The 20,591-nt window shown below is 45.7% G+C and overlaps 1 protein-coding gene across 2 annotated transcripts in view; it reads right to left on the bottom strand.

The window, feature by feature from the left end:
- The window catches only part of TNR (tenascin R), a 306,854-nt gene that overhangs the window by 33,354 nt on the left and 252,909 nt on the right, over window positions 1-20,591 (bottom strand). For both annotated transcript variants that reach the window (XM_069981701.1, XM_069981702.1), the window contains exons 11-15: window positions 11,565-11,831; window positions 11,366-11,485; window positions 10,152-10,295; window positions 8,724-8,843; window positions 8,360-8,503 (exon numbers count right to left, since the gene is read on the bottom strand). In XM_069981701.1, the coding sequence (XP_069837802.1) occupies window positions 8,360-8,503; window positions 8,724-8,843; window positions 10,152-10,295; window positions 11,366-11,485; window positions 11,565-11,831 (795 nt within the window). The remainder of the gene's footprint in view (window positions 1-8,359; window positions 8,504-8,723; window positions 8,844-10,151; window positions 10,296-11,365; window positions 11,486-11,564; window positions 11,832-20,591) is intronic.

Raw genomic sequence — 20,591 nt, forward strand, 5'->3', positions numbered from 1 at the left:
CATAGTGTGCACACCTGAGGATTCGAGTATTTACACCAAATAATTGCCCCATTTATTGCCTTTTGATGGGGCGTTATCTCCCCGTCTCATCTCCGGTAAATCCAAATCCATTTGAAATGGGGACATAAAGAATTATGTAACTTATAGGAAGCTGCCAGGAGCTATCTGTTATCTCACACTCCACTTAAGTGCATTAGAATCCAGTGCCAAGTGAGGGTGCGCAGCATTGCAGGCCGGGCCTGCGCACAGCAGATGGCGCTCTTGAGCTGCCGCTGGGCTGCACGCTGACAGCTTTATAACAATGATGGACTCCCGCAGTCCCTCATTGCCTTTGAGGCACGCATATCTCAACAGCTTGTAAAAGCCCAGGGTTCACAGATTGTCACCGACCATCTGCAAATCACAAAAGACACTCCCGGGGCCCCAGATAAAAGGGGACTCTCTGCCACAAATCAGACTTATTTTAACCCAGTCTTACAATCTTGCAGGACCCGGATTTTTATAGAAAAAGCATTTAATTACCACAGGGCACGACATAAATAAGACAAACAAAGGCCTCAGCCGCGCGGAGGGAAGCGTGCACAGACGCAGACAATTGGCAGACCTTCAGAGCACAACTCCGTTCCATCACAGGCTTCCAGACGGCGCACCGACCAGCCTCCACCCTGAGCGAGTTTATTAGGGAGCACCGATGACACCACCACCATGATCCATCACAGGTCTCTCCATCCATAATCTAATCCTCGGGGGCAGGAAATTGATTATTTATAACTAATGGAAATGGATTCCAATCAATCTTACGGGAAGCCATTGAAGGACGGAAATGTTACTCTTCTTCGCCAACTTTTAACGTTCACCTTCTGGGAGAAAGAATATCTGACTTGTAGCCTCAAATATTTGACCACACCCACATCCTTTAGGTTCATCAGTTACGGCAACCACCATGTCTCCATCATAGACCCGGCCTTAGGGCTCCCAGAATGACCTAATAGTCGCAGAGTCTCCATTACAATGGCGGCACCTTCACCCACGGCTTCCCGGAGAGCTGGAAACAGGTTATCCACGTCCACTACTGACTAATGAAAACAACGAGGATCATTCCATCTGCAACTAATCAGTAACTTCTACAGAGACCGTGTACAGATCTTATTTAGCTTGATGTGATTGTGCTGCCTATATCCTTCATCAGGAGACAGGCCCGGCCAGAGGAGGCTGCAGGCCCGGCCAGAGGAGGCTGCAGGCCCGGCCAGAGGAGGCTGCAGGCCCGGCCAGAGGAGGCTGCAGGTCAGGACATAGCTTATATCCAGGGGGCACAGTGTGTGGCACTATTATATTCCGGAGGGAAAGTGTGGCAATATTATATCCAGGGGGCTCTTATATTCCCCTGTAGCCCTTGTCTTACCTCCTATATACTCCTGTAGCTCTGGTCTTAGCTCCTATACCCCTGTAGCTCTGGTGTTAGCTCGTATATACCCCTGTAGCCCTGGTGTTAGCTTGTATATACCCCTGTAGCCCTGGTCTTAGCTCCTATATACCCCTGCAGACCTGGTGTTAGCTTGTATATACCCCTGTAGCCCTGATCTTGGCTCTTATATACCCCTGTAGCCCTGATCTTGGCTCTTATATACCCCTGTAGCCCTGATCTTGGCTCTTATATACCCCTGTAGCCCTGATCTTGGCTTGTATATACCCCTGTAGCCCTGATCTTGGCTTGTATATACCCCTGTAGCCCTGATCTTGGCTTGTATATACCCCTGTAGCCCTGATCTTAGCTTGTATATACCCCTGTAGCCCTGGTCTTAGCTTGTAAATACCCCTGTAGCCCTGGACTTGGCTTGTATATACCCCTATAGCCCTGGTCTTAGCTAGTATATACCCCTGTAGCCCTGGTCTTGGCTCGTACATACCCCTGGTCTTACCTCGTATATACCCCTGTAGCCCCGATCTTGGCTTGTATATACCCCTGTAGCCCTGGTCTTAGCTTGTATATACCCCTTCAGCCCTGATCTTAGCTCTTATATACCCCTGTAGCCCTGGTCTTAGCTTGTATATACCCCTGTAGCCCTGATCTTAGCTCTTATATACCCCTGTAGCCCTGATCTTGGCTTGTATATACCCCTGTAGCCCTAGTCTTGGCTTGTATATACCCCTGTAGCCCTGATCTGTAACACATATCTTTCAGTTCAGCTGGCATTGTATATACTATGGATCTCAGTAGAAGAGACGCTTTACTTTCGGCGACATTCTCCTAAAACGCTTTTCATACTTTTCCCCTGAGGAAACTTTGTGTCGGATGAAGAATCTTGATAAACATTTTATTTGCCGACAGATACAAAAATCTCTTCTCAGATTGAGCTCTAAGGAATCTGATAGAATAGATGACATTACTGGGTCTATATGGCAAACGCCCCGTCTCCATCTGTATGTACAGTCTGTTCCGGAAGCCTCCGTGCTGGAGCCACAGAGACATCTTTGGAATTGGCCAATAATCTCCAGCCGAGGTCCGATGACCTGAACATACTCGGCTACTGATCATATCTGAAAAGGCGACAGAGGGGGGGGGGGGGCACGGATGATATCCTAGGACGGACAGGATGGAGAATATGCTTTACAGCAGCCGCATGGATATAATAACAGACTCCTATAGGAGAGTTTTCTAGGCATGCAGTGAGAGCTGTGCGGGGAGGAGGGGCTGTGACCATCACCTATTGTAAGTGGTCTGATCACATCTTATCTATACCCGGCTGTCATCTTACATGTAACCCTGTCCCTGGTGATCAGCAGTTTTCTCTACAGAACAGGGAGCGGCTGGAGCGAAAAGAACAAGATTTCAGGATTGGCTTAAAATATCGATAGAAAAAGAGCATCTAGAATATCCATCTTCCTAGGATCCCATCCTCTCTGGGCTATCCACATCTCATCACACCCCACTATACTGCCCCCCTCTGTGTATGTGTCATGTAAAGTTATAGCCATCGGTCACTTATAGAGATGAGCAAACAGTAAATTCAGGTTCGGTGAACTCTCGGCATGTGATTCCCGGAGTCTAGAGAAGTTGGATGCAGACTTGGGGATACAACCTATGGCCTATGGCTGTATCCATGTTTCCCAGGACTCCCTGGGGCGGCCTCCATCTTCTCCAGACTGCAGGAGTCTAATGCTGAGTTCACGTTTGTACGGACCTGGATTTACTCTCCGTTCGTCTCCAGTCACAACGTCCTCCTTATTTCTTTGGCCTTTTGTGCCACATAAGAGGATTTACGGCCCAGGATGGACGGGCACATTAATGAAGCTGGAGATACAATACAGACACAGAGACATTATTTCCTCTTCCTCAGACGAAATGACTCGGTTGCCAAGAAACGCGCCGGTCAAACAGATTTTTTTTCCCCGACCTGCTTTTTTTTCATGTGCCAAGATGAATGAGCACTTTACAGCTTATGATCTGTCACCAAAGGATTATTTCTCTGCAGAAAACAGTCATCTGACAAATTTTAGGGTTCAGATGAACCCGTTGCATCACGTGGCGGCAGTATCTGGTGACCAGCTGCAGAGTTCTGCTCCGGAGGGTCAGGACTTAGAGGGTCTACAGAGATCCTGACTACTACGAGGGGTTGTGTTATGGTGACCGGCTGCAGAGTTCTGCTCCGGAGGGTCAGGACTAGAGAGATCCTGACTACTACGAGGGGTTGTGTTATGATGACCGGCTGCAGAGTTCTGCTCCGGAGGGTCAGGACTAGAGAGATCCTGACTACTACGAGGGGTTGTGTTATGGTGACCGGCTGCAGAGTTCTGCTCCGGAGGGTCAGGACTAGAGAGATCCTGACTACTACGAGGGGTTGTGTTATGGTGGCCGGCTGCAGAGTTCTGCTCCGGAGGGTCAGGGCTTAGAGGGTCTAGAGAGATCCTGACTATTACGAGGGGTTGTGTTATGGTGACCGGCTGCAGAGTTTTGCTCCGGAAGGTCAGGACTACAGAGATCCTGACTACTATGAGGGGTTGTGCTATGGTGACCAGGCACCTATTGCTGTTGTTCCTTTTATCCTCCCAGTAGATATGTGCACAGGATTGGGCTGAGCGTGAGCGCGTGTTCTCCTTGTGGAAAGGGGGAACGTCCAATGGACTCGAGCGTTCAACTTCAGCAAGTCTGTCGGGGTGACACCTTATGCACGTAACATAATGGTGCGGTTCCAGGACAGGGTCTGCCCCATTTACTCTTATGTCTATGATACATAGAGAGTCTGACTCCTAAGCAGTAAATCTATTTAAAGGGATTTTCCAGACTCCCGGATGTTCCTGCATTTTATGTTGGAAAATAAAAATATTTCAGACATAATAAAACAAGGCTGAATCTAGCACCATGACCCGCAGTGTCCATCACCAATCCCCCAGCTGTGACGTCACGGCCATAGAGGTATCCCATGTTCACAGTATTGACTCCTGGTAGAGCCTGGTGATGCTCCTGGGGCCCACGCCATGGTTGGCCGCCATAGTGAAGTGGTGCATCTCCTCCTCCTTGAGGCTCAGAGAGGGAAAAAATATTTTTATTTTTCCCCATCTGACAGGGGTACTCTGCTGAAAAAAGATCAACTGGTATCAGAAAGTTATATAGATTTGTAATTTACTTCTATTTAAAAAATCTCCAGTCTTCCAGTACTTATCAGCTGCTGTATGTCCTGCAGGAAGTGGTGTATTCTCTCCAGTGTGACACAGGGCTCTCTGCTGCCACCTCTGTCCATGTCAGGAACTGTCCAGAGCAGGAGAGGTGTCTATGGGGATTTGCTGCTGCTCTGGACAGTTCCTGACATGGACAGAAGTGGCAGCAGAGAGCACTGTGTCACACTGGAGAGAATACACCACTTCCTGCAGGACATACAGCAGCTGATAAGTACTGGAACACTGGAGAGAATACACCACTTCCTGCAGGACATACAGCAGCTGATAAGTACTGGGAGACTTAGAGAATTTTAAATACAAGTAATTTACAAATCTGTGTAACTTTCCGGCACCAGTTGATCTCCGGGGTACCCCTTTAATAGGTTGTGTAACCCCATACATATAAACATCCCTGTGGTCCCCCCTGTGGCCGAGGACTGGCTGCAGTGGTCATGTATCGTCCTGACGCTTCTGGAGCCTGGTGAACAGAGAACGATGGGGGAACAGAAAAGTGACAGCAGGGAGTGACAGGAGACCGGGGAGGTAAGTATTACGTCTCTGTTATTCTATATGTTTTAGATCCGGAATAGGAAATAAATGATTATATATGATGTTGCGGATTCTAGAAGGCTGGAGGTTCCGGCCTCTATGGTTTTTACCCTGATTTCCTATAACAAATGTTTGTCTACTTTATGGTTGTGATTTATAACTTTTCTCCTGTGTTTCTTCTCCAGCCTCCCCCTCCCCCGCTCTATCTCAGCCCTGATATACAGTATACAGTCTATGGTATCTGACAGCTATTACTATTCATGCCTCCATTGTGTTTCATGAAAATCCTCCGACATTGGGCCACAGACTGCACGGACATCAATCCTGTAATGAATGAAGAGAAAGCCTCCATATCTCACAGATATGAGCAGATGGATTGAGGCAATTTACATAGTTTTGGTGCTGAGTAAATTGAATTCTTGGGCACAGGATCCATCAGAGATTCCATCACCGGCCCTGAGATCTTCCCTTTCTACCGGTCATAGAACAAAATGAGTTTAGAGACTGATTCATAGTCTAACAGGTCATTGATGTGTAGGCGGCGATAGCTATCGGGGAGCCCGTCTGTGTGACTGTGGTGAGCCCCCGGATGGTGGTATAGCGGTGGGACGGACGGTCACTTGCTAGGTGTTGTAGTGTGACGCCACTTCTATGGTGGATGGCCGAGATACAGACGGACCTTTGGGTTTTGTCACGTGATGGCACGCCTGCTTTTAAGGTGTGAGTCCGTTTGTACCCTTCTCCCCTGTGGTCGGTGTCCTGCCAGGTTGCCGCCGGGTCCCTTGGGATAGTGTAGTCACAGATGATGTAGTCACAGGTGGTCAGAGTGGTGTAATGACCCTCCCGGATAGTAGGACCCCCCAACCGCAGAAAGGGGAGATGTCCCAAGGTGCGGTGTATATGCTGTGCAGGTGGTGATGAATAATCACAGACAGAGTTCAAATAAATACTTAAACATAGAATCACCAGATCTGTGTTATAAGTGCTGAGTAGGATGTAGTAGTGTTGGTAGAGTTGTACAGAGATAGCGTAGTAGAGAGGAGGGTGCCGTGAGAGTCTCAACCCATATAGTTATAAGCTCTGTCGGGATGTTGGAGGATATAGAACAATACCTGTAGAAGAAGAAGAAGAAACAACCTGTGCCTTTGTATTGACCTTTCTATAGTCTTCACCTTATGCTCACTAGCGTTGGCTGAACCGTACTAATAGGTGACACAGGCCCCAGACCTTGTTACCTGGGATGAGCAGAGTGCTGAGGGTTTCCTGGCTGACACTCGCGCTGCAAGATGGAGTTCATAGACTTTTACAGTAACTTTGCTCCACCCGGATCAGTTTGGTTGTTTCTCCTAGTCCACAGTGTGAGTTGAGATGATACGTTGGCTAGTCCTCTCCTGAGAGGTTTAACACTGCATCATGCAGGGTATCGGTACTAAGGGAGAAGTTTGTAACAGAGCACTGTCCTGCGTTCTACCCATGCAGAGTACTGACTAAGACTACTACTCTTCTTTACGGGGGACCTGGCAGAGGGCCAGGGTCCAGGCAAGACACCACTGTGGAGAGCTATCTAGTCTGCGTCCTTACACAGAATCTTAACTAAGACTCCTCCTTCACCCAAGGGACTAACTTCCAATCCAGCGTGTAAGACGCGCTGTGGTTGGGTGGAAAGAGTGCAAGAGAAGAGCAGAGAGAGCAGATTTGGACAGAAGAAAGTAAAGATCCTACTGGTTAACAGATTCTGGTACACACGAACACAATAACCCTTTGAGACACTTCAGCTGTGCAGCTTCCACACTTCAATACATAATATTGTGACATTTAGTGGTCATCTCTTAATACTACTTTGGCTGCAACAAGACCACAAAAAGTACAGACTTTTGTGAAGGGTGTGAACAACAGTAACACCTCTAGTGGGAGACCACATAACTGAGATCACACGGCGGCACAATCTGTCCTGGAGGACGGGCAGTAATATAGTGTACACAGGAAGGCAACTAAGCCTAAGAGTTATCTAAGCAAAGATAACTCTATATACTATATACTGTACAGTGGGAGTATAAAGCTACTTGGATGAACGGATAATTAGGGGCTTATTAGGGGCTCTTGCTCTGGTGGACTTTTTCTATCATGGACGCCAATGCACCTTAAAGTCTTAGTTCTGTACTTCCTGGTTGAGCAATTGTGAGGTTGCAGCACCTGCTGTATTCACTTCCTTTCTGCTCTTTCTGTGGCAACATTCATTACAAGGCAGCATGTTGTAAACACATCTGGGAGCCGCTCATGTTCCACCTCCAGTACTTAAGGCTAAAATGTGTATGTATATTGTGTGTGTATATTATTGTGTATTGTACGTATATTGTGCATGTATATTGTCTGTATATATAAGGTGTATGTATATTATGTATGTGTATGTATGTATATTGTATGTGTATGTATATATAAGTATATGTATATTATGTATGTGCATGTACATTGTGTATGTATATTATGTATGTGTATGTATAAAGTGTATGTGTATGTATATTATGTATGTACTGTATATTATGTACGTGTATGTTATGTATGTATGTATGTATATAGTGTATGTGTATGTATATTATGTGTGGACTAAGTGTATGTTATATATGTGTATATAGTATATGTATATTATGTATGTATATGTATTGTGTATATAGTGTATGTGTACTGCATGTATATGTATATAGTGTATGCATATGTATATTATGTATGTGTATTGTGTATGTGTATGTTATGCATGTATATTATGTATGTATATGTATTGTGTATATGTATGTATAAAGTGTATGTGTACTGCATATATATGTATATAGTGTATGTATATTATGTATGTATTGTGTATAAGTATGTATATAGTGTATGTGTACTGCATGTATATGTATATAGTGTATGTGTACTGCATGTATATGTATATAATGTATGTGTACTGCATGTATATGTATATAGTGTATGTGTAAATTTAATGACTCTTGACAATTTCATCTACTTTTTGTTCCTTATACCCCTATTTTGCAGCACAGTTTTGGCGCAGTGTTGCATATCTTAGGCCACGCACTTTTCTCTAAGTCCATCAGTAAATGTGCCCCGATGCCCCCCCTATTCTTACAGATGACTTTTATGTGATATAATTTGTACCTACATGTGGTGAAGCTGACGCCTGCACTCCGGCTGGCTTGGGGCCCGGCGCTGGCGGCCACGGACACTGAATAATGGGTACGCGGCAGGAGATTGTGCAGCTGGAACTCTTGGCTCTCCCCGTCAATGAGGATGGTCTCCCCTGAAACTGATAGAAGAGAGAATATATATTCAGGCCTCATCATATCGGTGATGTATGCGGCTGTGCAGGAGCCCATGGCCGTCCCCTGTGTGTATAGAAGGAGCAGCTGTCACCGGTATCACGGCCGTGCATCTGCCGGCCGCCTCCATGACTCCCCAGGCCATCCTGCAGTGTAATGTCCCATTGACGTCTGTACACATGCGGTTTGTGTGTGATCCTTACTGACCTGTGTGGTGTGTCAGCGTGATTATATAACTCTCCACGCCGGCCCTCGGCGGCTCCCACTGCAGAACGGCTCCCGAATCGGTGATGTTACTGGCCCTCAGGCCAAATGGAGGATCCAAGGCTGCGGAAAGTGATAGATAAAAAGCAGAAAGATGAGTGCGGGAGACGTGAGCGGATGTGTGACCAGCACTATGACACGGGCGGGGGCTGATGTAGCAGAGCTGGGATCACTATGTAACGGCCTGGCATTATCTCTAATGTTCTGTACTGTAGGTTGTCACCCTGTGGTAGTATGTGCGGGGGCACATGCCGCCTCTCCGGGGGGTCACTGTGTGCTGAGACTCTCATATGTCTATAGCTTTGTGGCCACTAGGAGAGAAACACTGCAGCATCTGATGCCAGAAGTGACAGATCACATGTTAAGCTCTGCTACATCGGAAAAATCAGGTCTGCTCAGAGGAGAGGCTGGAGGCTGGTGGGATCAATAGCGGATTATGTACCTTGGGGAACCGTATACCCAATGTACTATATACCAGGAGTACCATATACCAGGAGTACCATATACCAGACATATCATATACCATATACCAGGTGTGCCATATACCAGGCATACCATGTACCAGGAGTATCATATACCATATACCAGACGTATCATGTGCCATATACCAGACGTGCCATACACCAGGCATACCATGTACCAGGAGTATCATATACCAGGCATACCATGTATGCTATACACCAGACATACCATATACCAGGTGTCCCACATACCAGACGTACCATATACCAAGCGTATCATATACCATATACCAGACGTGCCATATACCAGGCATACCATGTACCAGGAGTACCATATACCAAGCGTATCATATACCAAGCATACCATGTACCAGGAGTATTATATACCATATTCCAGGCATACCATGTACCAGGAGTATCATATACCATATACCAGACGTGCCACATACCCAGAGTACCATATGCCAGGCAAATACACCAGAGGTAGCATATACCAGGTGTCCCATATACCGGAAGTTCTAAATACCAATTATGCCATATACCAGACATACTATATACCAGGCATACCATGTACCAGGCATACTGTATACCAGGCGTACTATATACCAATCATGTCATATACCAGGCGTACTATATACCACACATACCATATAAAGAGACATTGGAAAATCACCACTTCTCCTCCGCCTGCCACCACACCATCCAGCACCTTGGGGGACGGTCCTGACAGGTTCTCTGTACTGCATGTAACCGCACGCCTACTAGGATACTTCATATATCACACACAATGTTACTATGTCGCACAGCATCGGGTGTTTGAGATTGGTGGTTCCTGGCATTATTCAGTCTTGGCGCTCCTGTACTGGCGCAGGGCTTCTCAGGACTTTGCTATCTACTGCTCTCTACTGACCTGTCTCGGCTGTGATGATGACTCTTTCACTTTCTTCTCGGCCCCAGACGCTGCTCAGACTGATCCTGTACTCGGTGCTTGGTTGGAGGTTGGTGAGTGTGAACTGAGTCTGATCATTGGCGATTACCACACTGTCCATCCTCCCTGCAGAGAGTAACCGAGCATATCCATAAGCTGGCAATCCATCAATATTCAGAGAGACATGAAGAATGGGTTGGTTTTTAATTTCACCTCCTCCTCATATCATATTAGTGTATATATATATATATATATATATATATATATATATATATATATACCTGAGTTATGGCTGAAGTATTATTACTAATAGACTAATACTAAAAGTAAAAAAAAAAAAAATCTCCAGTATTCCAGTACTTATCAGCTGCTGTATGCCCTGCAGGAAGTGGTGTTTTCTCTCCAGTCTGACACAGTGCTCTCTGCTGCCACCTCTGTCCATGTCAGGAACTGTCCAGAGCAGGAGAGGTTTTCTATGGGGATTTGCAGAGAGCACTGTGTCAGACTAGAGAGACTACATGGTATACGGTAGTGGCATATCAGGTCAGAGATGTCTCGAGGGACAGGTTGTTTATTGGTGATTGGAAGTCAGAGATGTATAGGGGGGGGGCAGCTTGTGGACGGCCTCGTATGTCATGGATAACAATTTAAACTGAATTTGTTGGGCAATGGGAGTCAGTGATGGGATCGATAGAGGGGAGAGGCAGAGAGAGGGGAGAGATGGATTAGACGGGCAGCAGAGATAGATGGAAACCAGAGAGGAGAATGGTGCAGAAGTCCAAGCAGGAGATGATGAAGTCAGAGTTAAGGAAAGAGCGGATTGGGGTTACGTTTTCAAAGTGGGGGAGGTGGTCAGGGTCTGTATGTGCGGAGTGAATCAAAGGCAACTCCGAGGGAGCAGACTGGTGGGACAGCGGAGAGAGGGCAGTCAGTCACTGGTAGCTGGAGAAGAAGGAAGATACAACTGATAGACACTCCACATTATTAAAAAAGGGTTTTCCTAAGGTCAAAAATGCCCACCCCCAGGACTAGCTGATCTATGGAGGTCCATCCCCCGAGACATCTATTGGTAACAAGAAGAGAGACCAGTTATCCTTGAAACGTAAGGAGCATCAGTACGCCCAATTGTCATCCAACCACCAAGATATCATTCCGTCTCATGAAGCCTAGGAGTATTCTAACGCTGCGTTTCCTACCTTTAGTAGACTGATAAGAAAGACGATAATGGTGGAAAGATGAAGGTGGGGGTCTCCAGACCACTGTCATTGAGTCTTCTGTTACGTTGGTCACAGATACGTCCATTGGAGGAGCCACCCCTGTAGTAATGGCAGATATGTCAGACTGCTAGAGACCTCTATGGACAGATACATCCAGGGCTTTTGGCTTCTTACTGACCTGTTGTTACTGTCCCCTCCACCAGTTCTGCCCGCAATGTCCCATGGATGGGCAGTAGAGTCACCAGATACTCTGTGCTGGGCAGCAGCTCTGATAGATGTGTCTGGCGGGTTGAAGCATCGAGAGGGAGTTCTACAGGTTCATCCCCCCCGATGGGGGTATAGCTGAGAATGAACCTGTCAGCTGGTGGAGACGGGTCCGTCCACGAAACATTGACACTAAATGCTGAGATCCCAGAGAAATACAGCTGTGTGATTGGCCGAAAACCTGCGGATGAAAAAGAGAAACAAATCAACTACAATGTGACTGTAATATAAGAACAATTGTTAAATTTTTATCCTGTCACCGTTGTCCATACAGCTGCCATACTATACAATCGGTCCCTGCTGTGCTGTACAGGTGTGCTGTGGTGAGCTCCCCCTGGTGGCCGGAAGCCACTATACCGCACGCTGTCCCTGCAGTGCTGTACGAGTGTGCTGTGGTGAGCTTCCCCTAGTGGCCGGAAGCCACCGTACCGTACGCTGTCCCTGCTGTGCTGTATGAGTATGCTGTGGTGAGCCCCCTCTGGTGGCCGGAAGCCGCCATACTGTACACTCTGTCCCTGCTGTGCTGTACAAGTGTGCTGTGGTGAGCTCCCCCTGGTGGCTGGAAGCTGCCATTCTGTACACTCTGTCCCTGCTGTGCTGTACAGGTGTGCTGTGGTGAGCTCCCCCTGGTGGCCGGAAGCCACCATACCGTACGCTGTCGCTGCTGTGCTGTACGAGTATGCTGTGGTGAGCCCCCTCTGGTGGCCGGAAGCCGCCATACCATACGCTCTGTCCCTGCTGTGCATGTGACATGTGAATTCTTCTTCATGGAAAAATAAGACATTGTCTGAAAACAAGACCTAGTGCATCTTTGGGAGCAAAAATGAATATAAGACCCTGTGTTTTGTTCTCTGTTGGCTTCAGGCTGCAGATTTGCTGTATTTATCTCCATTATTGGATGTTCTGTATACAATGCCGACCGTCTGATGCGTAAAGAGCTAATCTGAGAGTCAATTTTCTCTGTGATTATTAGTATTTCTTGGAATAGTGTAAGGCCGCAGTACAGGTCAGTGCCATATGCTGCATTGTGAAGATCCCTGAGCCATAGGAGATGAGATAACCTGGACCTGTGAAGAGGTCATTCCACAGGGAGCTGCTATTGTCTCCTCTCTCTACTGAGGGGAAAAAAACAGAGGGAGCAACAGCAACCCACAGGTGCAAAGAGCCCTTGCACCTGTGGGTTGCTGTTGCACCTTCTGTTTTTTTATTCTGTACTTTAGCCACAAGCAGCGTGCAACCTGCAGTGTGAACATAGAGTCATAGATGTGCGGCCAATTTTTCCTTTCTTTCTGGTGAATGTGGGGGGTGTGGCTACCTCCTGTTGGCTTGCACTGAACCCATGTCCCAAGGCTGCTATAAAAGAGATGAAAATGCTAGAGTAGGGACCATGTCTCTGAGGACGCCTTAACGTGGCGACATGGTACACTCTGTTTGATCAAATAGTTTGCTAAGATCCTCACTTTTTAATATCTACAAAGCAGGTGTTTACCGTGTGTACGCTGGGAGGAGTATATACGGTAAGCCCTTGCACCTGTGGGTTCCTGTTGCACCTTCTGTTTTCTTGTCTGTACTTTAGCCACAAGCAGCGTGCAACCTGCAGTATGAACAGAGTAATAGATGTGCGCCCAATTTTTCCTCCTTTTCTTTATCTACTGGGGTCACACGACGCTGCAATGATCACTTTACTGCAGCCTCCTCTTATCACCACAGACACAACAGGAAGTCTCAGCTTAGTTTTATCCCCAGTGGTGAGAATGAGAACTGTAAGATATCAGGATTATTTTATATTATAGATAGAAAAATGGAAAAAAAATGTCACCACAAATTCTTTAAAAATCAGTTTAACATATTATTTATACAATAAGTCATTTTCTGATGATACTGTCCCTTTAAGGTAGCACAGGGAGAGACCAAGCAGAGCTCTGCCCCCTCTCTTTAAGGGTCTCACAGCAGCCTCCCGTTCTGCCTCGGTGGTGTACTGTGGTGGCGTCCTTGATGATATTACTACCATTTAGTGGAATCCCGCTCTCATGTTTGTCCTTTACAGCTTTGTTTTTTGTTGTCTTATACATATTCCCTCCAAACTAAATATAAAAATGAGAATTAAAAAAAAAATCAGTAGTAGAAAAGAATGGTGATTCTTAGTCCTCCGGCCTCCAGGATGGGATATTCTTAGTCCTCCGGCCTCCAGGATGGGATATTCTTAGTCCTCCGGCCTCCAGGATGGGATATTCTTAGTCCTCCGGCCTCCAGGATGGGATATTCTTAGTCCTCCGGCCTCCAGGATGGGATATTCTTAGTCCTCCGGCCTCCAGGATGGGATATTCTTAGTCCTCCGGCCTCCAGGATGGCATATTCTTAGTCCTCCGGCCTCCAGGATGGGATATTCTTCATCCGGTTTATAGAGAACTGCTGGTCGCACTGGATCCACATTTATCACCCAATATTTATCATTAACTTTAACCCTATAACTGACTTTCACTTGGATGTGACCTCAGCCGGGCAGTAACCCCCTTTAAGTTCTCCATTCTGCAGCCTCCTTGTAAACGCTGCCTCTTCTTCTTCATCATCCCAGGCTGCACACAGACGCCATTATTTCTGCAGCTTTCTTTTTCCAATATGGGGTAAAGCAGAAGTCTCTGACAGGTAACAATGTTCATAGCTAAATTCACCAATAATGGAACATGATCACAATCGCTTCTCCATCCATCGGCAATTTGTCGTACAAAGGGAATTGCTGTTTCAGTTCCCAGCACAAGATCAATACGTGAGGCGGACTTACAATGGGGTCTGTGGAACGGCCACATTATCCCGGCCATCTACGTCTTTATTAACCACATGGTGACAATCATGGAAGATGAGAACAGACGCAGCCAAATAATGCAAGAAAAAGTCACAGAATGCAGCCGACACCTGGGCCTAAAAAGTGGGGAAATTAATACAATCTCCCCGCTCCCCGGTATCCTTCTGACCTCTCCCTGCTCCCCGGTATCCTTCTGACCTCTCCCCGCTCCTTGGTATCCTTCTGACCTCTCCCTGCTCCCAGGTATCCTTCTGACCTCTCCCCGCTCCCCGGTATCCTTCTGACCTCTCCCCACTCCCTGGTCTCCTTCTGACCTCTCCCGACTTCCTAGTCTCCTTCTGACCTCTCCTCGCTCCCTGGTATCCTTTTGACCTCTCCCCGCTCCCTGGTATCCTTCTGACCTCTCCCTGCTCCCCGGTATCCTTCTGACCTCTCCCGCTCCCCGGTATCCTTCTGACTTCTCCCCGGTATCCTCCTGACCTCTCCCCGCTCCCTGGTATCCTTCTGACCTCTCCCCTCTCCCCGGTATCCTCCTGACCTCTCCCCACTCCCCGGTATCCTTCTGACTTCTCCCTGGTATCCTCCTGACCTCTCCCCGCTCCCTGGTATCCTTCTGACCTCTCCACTCTCCCCGGTATCCTCCTGACCTCTCCCCGCTCCCTGGTATCCTCCTGACCTCTCCCCGCTCTCTGGTATCCTTCTGACCTCTCCCCGCTCTCTGGTATCCTTCTGACCTCTCCCCGCTCTCTGGTATCCTCCTGACCTCTCCCCGCTCCCTGGTATCCTCCTGACCTCATGTGTCATGTGTCACTATTACACAGAGCCATGTATCACTATTACACGTAGCCATGTATCACTATTACACGTAGCCATGTATCACTATTACACGTAGCCATGTATCACTATTACACAGAGCCATGTATCACTATTACACAGAGCCATGTATCACTATTACACGGAGCCATGTATCACTATTACACAGAGCCATGTATCACTATTACACGCAGCCATGTATCACTATTACACAGAGCCATGTATCACTATTACACGGAGCCATGTATCACTATTACACAGAGCCATGTGTCACTATTACACGTAGCCATGTATCACTATTACACGTAGCCATGTGTCACTATTACAAGTAGCCATGTATCACTATTACAAGTAGCCATGTGTCACTATTACACGTAGCCGTGTATCACTATTACACATAGCCGTGTATCACTATTACACATAGCGATGTGTCACTATTACACGTAGCCATGTATCACTATTACACGTAGCCATGTGTCACTATTACACGTAGCCATGTGTCACTATTACACGTAGCCATGTATCACTATTACACAGAGCCATGTATCACTATTACACGTAGCCATGTATCACTATTACACAGAGCCATGTGTCACTATTACACAGAGCCATGTATCACTATTACACGTAGCCATGTATCACTATTACACAGAGCCATGTGTCACTATTACACGTAGCCATGTGTCACTATTACACAGAGCCATGTGTCACTATTACACAGAGCCATGTGTCACTTTTACACGTAGCCATGTGTCACTATTACACGTAGCCATGTATCACTATTACACAGAGCCATGTATCACTATTACACGTAGCCATGTATCACTATTACACAGAGCCATGTGTCACTATTACACAGAGCCATGTATCACTATTACACGTAGCCATGTATCACTATTACACAGAGCCATGTATCACTATTACACAGAGCCATGTATCACTATTACACAGAGCCATGTGTCACTATTACACGTAGCCATGTATCACTATTACACGTAGCCATGTGTCACTATTACACGTAGCCATGTGTCACTATTACATGTAGCCATGTGTCACTATTACATGTAGCCATGTAACACTATTACACGTAGCTATGTCACTAATACATGTAGCCATGTATCACTATTACACGGAGCCAAGTATCACTATTACATAGAACCATGTATCACTATTATACGTAGCCATGTATCACTATTACACGTAGCCATGTATCACTATTACACGTAGTCATGTATCACTATTACACGTAGCCATGTATCCCGATTACACGTAGCCATGTATCACTATTACATGGAGCCATGAGTCACTATTACACGTAGCCATGTATCACTATTACACGTAGCCATGTATCACTATTACACGTAGCCGTGTATCCCTATTACACGTAGTATCACTATTACACGTAGTCATGTATCACTATTTCACGGAGCCATGTGTCACTATTACACGGAGCCATGTGTCACTATTACACGGAGCCATGTGTCACTATTACACGTAGCCATGTCTCACTATTACACATAGCCATGTCTCACTATTACACGTAGCCATGTATCACTATTACACGTAGCCATGTGTCACTATTACACGGAGCCATGTATCACTATTACATAGAGCCATGTATCACTATTACACGTAGCCATGTATCACTATTACACGTAGCCATGTGTCACTATTACACGTAGCCATGTATCACTATTACATAGAGCCATGCATCACTATTACACGTAGCCATGTATCACTATTACACGTAGCCATGTATCACTATTACACGTAGCTATGAGTCACTATTACACGTAGCCATGTATCACTATTACACGTAGCTATGAGTCACTATTACACGTAGCCATGTATCACTATTACACGGAGCCATGTATCACTATTACACAGAGCCATGTGTCACTATTACACGTAGCCATGTATCACTATTACACGTAGCCATGTGTCACTATTACAAGTAGCCATGTATCACTATTACAAGTAGCCATGTGTCACTATTACACGTAGCCGTGTATCACTATTACACATAGCCATGTGTCACTATTACACGTAGCCATGTATCACTATTACACGTAGCCATGTGTCACTATTACACGTAGCCATGTGTCACTATTACACGTAGCCATGTATCACTACTACACGTAGCCATGTATCACTATTACACGTATCCATGTGTCACTATTACACGTAGCCATGTATTACTATTACACATAGATGTATCACTATTACACGTAGCCATGTGTCACTATTACACAGAGCCATGTATCACTATTACACGTAGCCATGTATCACTATTACACGGAGCCACGTATCACTATTACATAGAACCATGTATCACTATTATACGTAGTCATGTATCACTATTACACGTAGCCATGTATCACTATTACACAGAGCCATGTATCACTATTACACAGAGCCATGTGTCACTATTACACAGAGCCATGTGTCACTTTTACACGTAGCCATGTGTCACTATTACACAGAGCCATGTATCACTATTACACAGAGCCATGTGTCACTATTACACAGAGCCATGTGTCACTTTTACACGTAGCCATGTATCACTATTACACAGAGCCATGTATCACTATTACACAGAGCCATGTATCACTATTACACGTAGCCATGTATCACTATTACACGTAGCCATGTATCACTATTACACGTAGCCATGTATCACTATTACACGTAGCCATGTGTCACTATTACACGTAGCCATGTGTCACTATTACACGTAGCCATGTGTCACTATTACATGTAGCCATGTATCACTATTACAAGTAGCCATGTGTCACTATTACATGTAGCCATGTAACACTATTACACGTAGCTATGTCACTAATACATGTAGCCATGTATCACTATTACACGGAGCCAAGTATCACTATTACATAGAACCATGTATCACTATTATACGTAGTCATGTATCACTATTACACGTAGCCATGTATCACTATTACATGGAGCCATGAGTCACTATTACACGTAGCCATGTCTCACTATTACACGTAGCCGTGTATCCCTATTACACGTAGTATCACTATTACACGTAGTCATGTATCACTATTACACGGAGCCATGTGTCACTATTACACAGAGCCATGTGCCACTATTACACGGAGCCATGTGTCACTATTACCCGTAGCCATGTATCACTATTACACGTAGCCATGTATCACTATTACATAGAGCCATGTATCACTATTACATAGAGCCATGTATCACTATTACATAGAGCCATGTATCACTATTACACAGAGCCATGTATCACTATTACAGGTAGCTATGCATCACTATTACACGTAGCCATGTATCACTATTACACGTAGCCATGTATCACTATTACACGTAGCTATGAGTCACTATTACACGTAGCCATGTATCACTATTACACGTAGCTATGAGTCACTATTACACGTAGCCATGTGTCACTATTACACGTAGCCATGTATCACTATTACACGTAGCCGTGTATCCCTATTACACGTAGTATCACTATTACACGTAGTCATGTATCACTATTACACGGAGCCATATATCACTATTACACGGAGCCATGTGTCACTATTACACGGAGCCATGTGTCACTATTACACGGAGCCATGTCTCACTATTACACGTAGCCATGTCTCACTATTACACATAGCCATGTCTCACTATTACACAGAGCCATGTGTCACTATTACACGTAGCCATGTCTCACTATTACACAGAGCCATGTATCACTATTACATAGAGCCATGTATCACTATTACACGTAGCTATGAGTCACTATTACACGTAGCCATGTGTCACTATTACACGTAGCCATGTATCACTATTACACGTAGCCATGTATCCCTATTACACGTAGTATCACTATTACACGTAGTCATGTATCACTATTACACGTAGCCATGTATCACTATTACACGGAGCCATGTGTCACTATAAGGAATTCTTGAGGAATTGTAAAGGAAAGTTTTCTGCTTGAATTCCTTGTCTATTCAGCTCTGCCAGAATAGGACTAGAATTTAAGCAAAATGCAAGCAGAATTTAAGCCCCCATTAACTTCTATAGGATTCCTCTAACAGAATCCACCAAAGGCCCCATTCACACTGAACAAACACGGCGGAATTCCGCGGCGGAGAATCCCGCCGTGCTCAGTGTCCTGCTGTGATTGAATGAGAGAGGCGCGCGTGACATGTCCTCTTGGTTACTACAAGTCCCCATTGTAGAAAAAGCCTCTAAATGATTATTCAGCAGCCGGACAATGATCCCCAACATCCAGCCCCCACCGAGCCCTGATCTCATCCAGTCTGTCTGGGGTTACACGGAGAGACAGATCTGAGCAGCGACGTCCACAGAAGATGGAAAAGTTTGATCAATGACTCGTAATATTGGTGGATAATTGAATATCGGCCGCCCGAGGCCTAAGATGCTTCTCCTATTCTTTTTGTGTTTCCAACTAAGTAATCTGAAAAAGGCGAAATATTAGATTTTTCTCATTATGGCTTCCTTCTATTTGTAGCAATGAGAGTATTATGTAGTATTATATTTATACTGTTTTTAACCTTTATTTTATTGTGTGTAGGTTCTGGCAGTGACCAAGTGGGGAGGTGGTAGAAGGGCTCTGCATCCCTGTGGGGAATATTTGGGGTAGTATATATGTATCTATGTCATCATATGTTTTTGTTTCTGATTGCTTGACAAATGGGGCCGAAACATTGCCACGTTGGATGTAACCTTTAATCTTTTTGCTATAGAATAAAGGACACAATGCAATGTTCTATGCATTGGGTCCATGAGTCAGGGTGCAGTAGAGGGTCAGCGGTGGGATAGCCCAGGGTGGAATCGTCCTTTCAGGGTGGTCACTCCACTATTCCCTGTGTGAGATGAGGTAACTGACATCCTATTAGGGCATTGCTGGGGTCAGAATGATGTTCCATGCTTGGAGAACCTGCCTATGACCAGTGGAAACCACCATGGTCATCTGCACACACTTCAAGGGGGTTTCCTGATCATTCGGCATTTGACTCCCGTCATGTGGAGAAGTTATATGTAGTCCTAGGAGGGCATCCAACTTCTCCAGACAGCGTGAGTCAAACGCCAAAAATTTAGGTTCAGAAAATGTTGTCAAACCCAAAAAGTTCAGCATCTCCGCTCAACACTAAATATTGTATTTTACTAATCACAAAACTCACTTCAAATCTCACGAGCCCCAATCACTCCACGACGAAACATCCTCCATTTACAGTATATTTAATAAGTGAAAGACCCAAAACAGTTTGGAGGAGCAGAGCAAGGCGTTGGGCGGCATTAGCATACATGATTTGCATATTGTCA

The sequence above is a fragment of the Dendropsophus ebraccatus genome, chromosome 8 (assembly GCF_027789765.1).
Source record: "Dendropsophus ebraccatus isolate aDenEbr1 chromosome 8, aDenEbr1.pat, whole genome shotgun sequence".
In the NCBI taxonomy this organism is placed as follows: domain Eukaryota; kingdom Metazoa; phylum Chordata; class Amphibia; order Anura; family Hylidae; genus Dendropsophus; species Dendropsophus ebraccatus.